We start from the raw sequence: 6,778 nt of genomic DNA, 5'->3' as shown, positions 1-6,778 counted from the left end.
AAAAGAAAAAAAAGATTCTAAAATGTATTTTAGGATGAGAAACATCCTCTTTAACTAGGTAAAAGTTTAAAGGTATAATCTCTGCTTGTGAAAATTATGAAAATAACTTACAATGTGGGTCCACTTCTCTGAATGGGTCACCAAAATCATCATCTATGGAATTGTTGGATCTCACAGGGTTCTTCCACACAGTTTTTCTGATTCTTTCATGAATAGTTTCAACAATTTAGGCTGTAGAATCATATGCTGTGTTTGTTTTCATTCAAAATTATTTACCTATTTTGCTTTTGGTCTTAAGCCTAGGTTGATGTGTTAAATTTTATACACATTAAGAAGCTTTTTTTTTTTTCATGTTTTCTATATTGCTAAATCAAGCATAGCCATATTTTCAGAGAGTATGATAAAGTTAAATATGGAGTAGAAAGTTTATAGTACAAACCAAACACTAAAAAAAAAAAGGTATTTCTAAATAATAGTTGACTTATGTCTAATTGGATTAACTTTCTGTTTTAGGACTTGAATGCTGTTGCTTTTAGGTTTAAAGATAAAGAGAGGCCACGGGGCTATACATCTAAGATTGCGGGAATATTGCATGTAAGTTTGTTGTTATTTTACTATATAGGTATGTAGAGTATTCCAGTGATCTTTCATATATTTCTATACTACACAAATGATGAAAATTGAAGCTGAAGTATAAAACTTTAGACTTTGTAGCAACAGGGCAAATTTTGATGTCAAGACATGTATAAAATTTTAATTTTCATTATCCTAAAAATGGTCATCTATAATATTTTCATTACATAGGCATTTTCTTTATTGGCTTTAAATATTTTTCAGTTGTACAGTGTGTCAAGTGTTACCTATGTGAAAGTTATAGATCATCTACTTTTCTCCATTTCCATTGCTACCACCGTAGTTTGAGCTACCATCATTTCTTGCCTGGATTACCATGATAGTCTTTTACCTAGGGTTCTTCTTGTTTTCCTTCTTGTCCCCCACTGTAGTTTATTTTTCCAGCCTCCGTGATCTTTTGAAAACTAAAATCCAATTGTTTCACTCCTCTGGTTAATGTCCTTCAATGGTTTCCCATCAGAGTTGGCATAAAATCCAAAATTTTCCTTGGTCTACAAGGTGATCCAGCCCCAGCCTATCTCCCTGGCTGCATTCCATACCACTCTCCAGCTCACCTTTCCATTTGCATTCCACTCCAGGTATACTGGCTCTGTAATTTTCAAGCATTAAGTTTATTCCTCCTTCTTAAAGCCTTTATATTTGCTGTTTTCTCTACATGGGACACTCTTCTATCTGATTTTTGCATGGCTAGGCTCTTCTTATCATTCGAATATCCATTCAGATGTCTACTCTTCAGCAAGACTTTCCATGACCCCTCCCCCAATCTAAAATAATGCTCCTGTACCTGCTCCTTTTTTATTTTCTTCTTAGGGCCTATTACTAAACTTATAGTATTTGTTTATCCTCTGCCTCCCTCCCAGTTAGAATATATATATGCTCTTTGGAGGACACTGACATCATGTGTCTTCTCTATTAATACTCTTGTATCTACAGTACCTAGAACAGTGCCTGGCACAGAGTAGGTGTTCATTAAATATTTGTTGAATGAATGAATCAGTCAATCTGTGTCAGAATATTGGAAGTTACCCTTACTAAAAAGCATCTTCTACATTATTTTTCTACAGTAGCCAAAAATATAAGCCATTTTTTCCTACAACAACTTTCTAAATGCTTGTCTGATTTCTTTTATAGAAATTTGAGAGGAAGTTCTGTTCATAAAAATGTGTGTACTTTTTAAAAAAAACCTGTAGGTGTCAGCATTTTGCTACTGAATTTTCTTCACTAACAACTACTCAGTTTTTAACTAGAAATATTCCTCATGTTTTTCCTCCAAAGAAATGTAATTATGTTTGGGGATTAACAGTATATTTGGCAGAATCATCATACAATATGAAACTGTTTAAAGATGTGGTAGGAAAGAGAAAAAGATTCAAGGATACAGAAATTTTTCCAGTAGAGTGAAATGTAATTGAAAGGAAGAGGCCATGTAAAATAGTGGATATAATGTGCCAGAAAGATGTTTGCTTTAATAAATTAGACTCTGTAGTAACCTTATAACTTTAATGTTTTATATTTTTCTTTTTAAAAGTATTATCCCCTAGAAGAAGTGCTCACAGCTGAATATTTCCTGGAAGAATTTAGACCTGACTTAATAGAGATGGTTCTTGATAAACTCAGACCAGAAAATGTCCGGTGAGTCACCCTACAGATCTTACTGTAACTAAATTTTCAGTAATGATTAGAATCTAAAAATTTGCAGTTGTGAATAAAATGCTTTTAAACATTTTATCAAGCATGATCACAAAGGTAGTATCATGAACCAACACTAACCTTTAACAATCAATACATGGCCAGTCTTTTTTATCTATATCCATCCCTCTTCACTCATCCTCCCTTCACCCTAGGTTGTTTTGAGGCAGTATCTCTAAAAGATAAAGACATTTTTAAAAACATAATTATAATTTATTATGGATAAAATATAATAATCATTTTAACCTGGGGCTGTCTTAACTCAGTTGCCCACTTATCTGGCTCTTAATAAGCAAGTGAGGGCACCTTCTTTTTTTAAGCCATAGTATGGATTATAATCTTAGAGTCTTCCTGACTGAGCTGTGGTTAACCAGTAATTCAAAAGTTCACACTCTTACAGTAGCAGAGGTATTCTTGTTAGAGGAGGGTCATCCCTAAGAGCTTGTGAGCCACCACATGATATTCCTGCCTTTAAATTGAATTTCATCTATATTTTCTAAAGTCAGATGATAAAAGGAATAAAATTGAATGGCACGTATTTCACATTTAAAATTTTTCTCCTCTGTGAGGCAAGTATTTCTAAAATTCTGGCAACTTGGTAATTGAGTAAATGTTTTTTGTAACAGTTATTTTGTGAATAAAATTAACAATCTAGTAGAACTTTTTTTTTTTTTTGACAGAACTATTCTATTGAAGTCTTTTTCCTAGTTACCATTGTTTGAACTTTTCCAGACATATTATTAAAACTTCTTTGGCTATAATTGCATATATATGACTTGTACAATACTGTTTATGTTGAAATAATAATTAATGTCTTCTAATGTTCAGATAGGCTTGACTTAGCTGTTGTCACTCTTTGGTGGTTACTGGACTCTGGTGACTTTCTTGTAGGAAAGACTACTAGCCAAATTTTACCTGACCTCATGATAGGATTTAGCTAAATATTTTATTTTATGATAGAGTGTGTGGATGAATATAGATAAATATCACACTTTTAAAATTTTTAAACTGTTATAAGATGCCTTCACTTTGAGATTTAAAAAAATACATTAAAGGTCAAAATTTGGAAATCTTCCCCAATGACAATAACTTCTGAAATTATATAGAAATTAAATCTCTGATTTCATGTACCCAGACATGACAGGTTACAATATGTCTCCCACTCAGTTTTTTGCCAATATTTTATGTCCCTATTTGTTGCCTAATTCTTAATTACTCAAGAATTGATTATGATATGGAAAATCATACTGGAAAACTAGAGGAAGTTACCAAAAGCTGTGAATTCGTTAGAGATTGATGAGCAAATTACTCTACCTTTAATAGCAAATATTCTTTTTCAGCTCTAGATAATTTATTTGAATACTGAGGAATTGAAAAATCAGGAAGGCTTTTTCTTTCTAGTCAGTGAACAATAGAGAAAGTTGAAGATTAAATAGCTCTATAACCTAATATTTTAAGTTATTCATGCTTGAAGTAGTCTAGTTGGGGATGGGAAATATAGTTTACATAATTTAAATGATTTAAAGTGTTACATGCATAGATGACATGCTTGTATATGTGCAAAATTCTAAATATACTCCCCCAGCCCCCAAAAATCAAAAACTAATAAGTGAGTTTAGCACAGTCAAAGGTTACAAGGTCAATATAAAAATCAATTGCATTTCTGTATATAGCAACAAAAAATGGGAAGATTAAAAGAAATATTTACGATAGCAACAAAAACATAAAATTCTTAGGAATGAATTTCACCAACAGTAAGCAAGACCTCTTCACAAAAAAACTACAATAGTTTGAGCTCGGGAGTTCAAGACCAGCCTGAGCAAGAGCGAGACCCCGTCTCTACCAAAAATAGAAAGAAATTAATCGGACAGCTAAAAATATATAGAAAAAAATTAGCCAGGCATGGTGGTGCGTGCCTGTAGTCGCAGCTACTCGGGAGGCTGAGGCAGGAGGATCGCTTGAGCCCAGGAGTTTGAGGTTGCTGTGACCTAGGCTGACGCCACAGCACTCACTCTAGCCCGGGCAACAAAGCGAGAGTTCTGTCTCAAAAAAAAAAAACTACAATACAGTAGAAGAGAACAAACAGTAACCAAGAAAAATTAAGAAGACCTAAATAAATGGAAAGCATACCTTGATCGTAGGTTAGGAAACTTGATATTAATGTCTCAGTTCTCTCCAGTCTGATTCACAGACTCAATGTAATCACAACCAAAATTCTGATAGGCTTTTCTCTTTTTTTTAGAAATGGGATAGCTGATTCCAAAATTTTTATAGATATACAAAGGACCTAGATTAGCTAGAACACTCCTTGAGGGGGAAAAACCAAAACTTGGAAGATTTAAACTACTGGATATAAGGACTTAGTATAAAACTACTATAGTACTACTGGTATAAGGATAGACAGAGAAATCATTAGACCAGAATAGAATGTCCAGAAATAGTTCCACACATATATATGGTCAATTGATTTTTTTTTTTTTTTTAAGAAACAGGGTCTCACTCTGTCACCCCAGCTGAAATGTAGTGGCCTGATCATAGCTCATTGTAACCTCAAATTCCTTGGCTCAAGCAATCCTCACACCTTAGCCTCCCAAGTTGCTGAGACTATAGACCAGCACCACCACACGTAGCTAATTTTTAAATTTTTTGTAAAGATAAGGTCTTGCTCAGTTGCCCAGGCTGGTCTCCAACTCCTGGCCTCAAGTGTTCCTCGCATCTCAGCTTCCCAAAGTTCTGGGATTGTAGGCTTGAGCCATCATGCCCAGCCTATTGATATATTTTTTGTAGTAAGAAATACAAAATTTACCATCGTAACTATCGTTAAGTATACAGTTCAGTAGTGTTAAGTATACTCACATTGTTGTAAAACAGATCTCTAGAACTTTTTCATCTTGTGAAACTGAAACTCTATACCCATTAAATATAACTTTCCTTTTCTCCTTCCCCCCTGATAACCACCATTCTACTTTCTCTTTTTATGAATTTGACTACTTTAGATACTTGATAAAGGTAGAATTATACAACATGTCTTTTTGTACCTGGTGTATTTCACTTACTGTAATGTGCTCAAGGTTCATCCATGTTGTATTATAGCATATGATAGGGTTCCCTTTATTTTTAAGGCTGAATAATGTTCCATTGTATGTATTAATATATACCACATTTTCTTTATCCATCCATTGGGCAATTGATTTTTTTTTAATAAAGTCACCAATGTAATTAAATCGGGAATGGAAAGTCTTTTTCAACAAATGGTGCTCTTCCACCAGCTGCACATCCATATGGGAAAAAAATGAAACTTGACCTTCACCTCACACCATTCACAAAAATTGCTTTGAGATAGGTCATAGTCTAAATAAAAACACTAAAACTATAAAACTTCTAGAAGAAAACATGGGAAGATATCTTCAAAACCTTGAGATAGGCAAATATATCTTAGAACAAAAAAAGCAATACCATTAAGGAAAAAACATTGATAAATTGGACTTCATCAAGATTAAAAACTTTCATTTAGTGATAATGCATTTACTTTATTAAAATACATGGGAGAAGAACATCTAGAACACACATTATCTCATTTTAGCAAGTAAAACAGTCTAAATATTTGTATTTTCCTTAATGTAGCTATATATTCTAAAAAAAAAAAATCAACCTAAATCCTGTAGAATTTTATTATATACCTTCTAAAAATGAAGCCACTTATCAACATGGGGAGTAAAAGCTTTGAACTTAATAATAGAACTCACTAGGCAATGTTTAAGTTTCCTTTCAGTGACTAGTTTTGTGTGGTTTTGTCACCTACTAGTCATGAGATCTTGGATATATCACTTTTTTTTTCTTTAGCCAGTGTTTCTTGATGTGAAACCTCACAGTTCACAATCCTGCAGGGGGGACTTATGAAAAATTAACTTTATATAATGTCATAAACACTGGTTCTCATTTAATTTCTTTGAACTTTGCCCATCTGCAAAATGGGGGTAGTACTTTATCTTTCTATCTGATGCAAAATGATTCAGCAAAGTTGAAAAGTGTTGTATAAACACAAGTTAATGCTATTTAAGATTATTTTATACAATACGGATATGACTTTTTCTTTTGGCAAGAAAACTCATGATTTAAATTATAATTCTTGCTGCTTTAGAGTCAGTAATTGACACAGCAACACTTTGTAGAAGTGAATTTGCTGGAGCATACATTTTACTTTTGATTAAATGTTTAAATGCATGTTTCTAAATTTGATATCTTATGTAATTAGAATTAAATACCTCTTTTTCTCTTTACTGTCACATTTAAAGAAAAAGTGCTTTTTCTCTATAAGATTGATCTCTGTAACTGTTATAATTGTAACTACAGCAGGTCAGTGATACAGTGCAGAACAGCTTAGGGTAGTATTGCCAGCTTCCGGCCAGACTAGGGTAGCTAGAGGGTAAGATTACTTTCTTTAATACCCACTGAG

General features: G+C 33.1%; 1 protein-coding gene across 2 annotated transcripts in view; it reads left to right on the top strand.

Moving 5' to 3' along the window:
* IDE (insulin-degrading enzyme) overlaps positions 1-6,778 on the top strand; it is a 102,110-nt gene that overhangs the window by 58,216 nt on the left and 37,116 nt on the right. For both annotated transcript variants that reach the window (XM_012659723.1, XM_012659722.1), the window contains exons 10-11: positions 514-594; positions 2,162-2,265. In XM_012659723.1, coding sequence (XP_012515177.1) covers positions 514-594; positions 2,162-2,265 — 185 coding nt within the window. The remainder of the gene's footprint in view (positions 1-513; positions 595-2,161; positions 2,266-6,778) is intronic.

Source organism: Propithecus coquereli, unplaced genomic scaffold, assembly GCF_000956105.1.
Source record: "Propithecus coquereli isolate 6110/MARCELLA unplaced genomic scaffold, Pcoq_1.0 Scaffold63, whole genome shotgun sequence".
NCBI lineage: Eukaryota > Metazoa > Chordata > Mammalia > Primates > Indriidae > Propithecus > Propithecus coquereli.
Note: the sequence above shows the minus strand (reverse complement) of the source record. Positions and strands in the feature narration are given on the sequence as shown.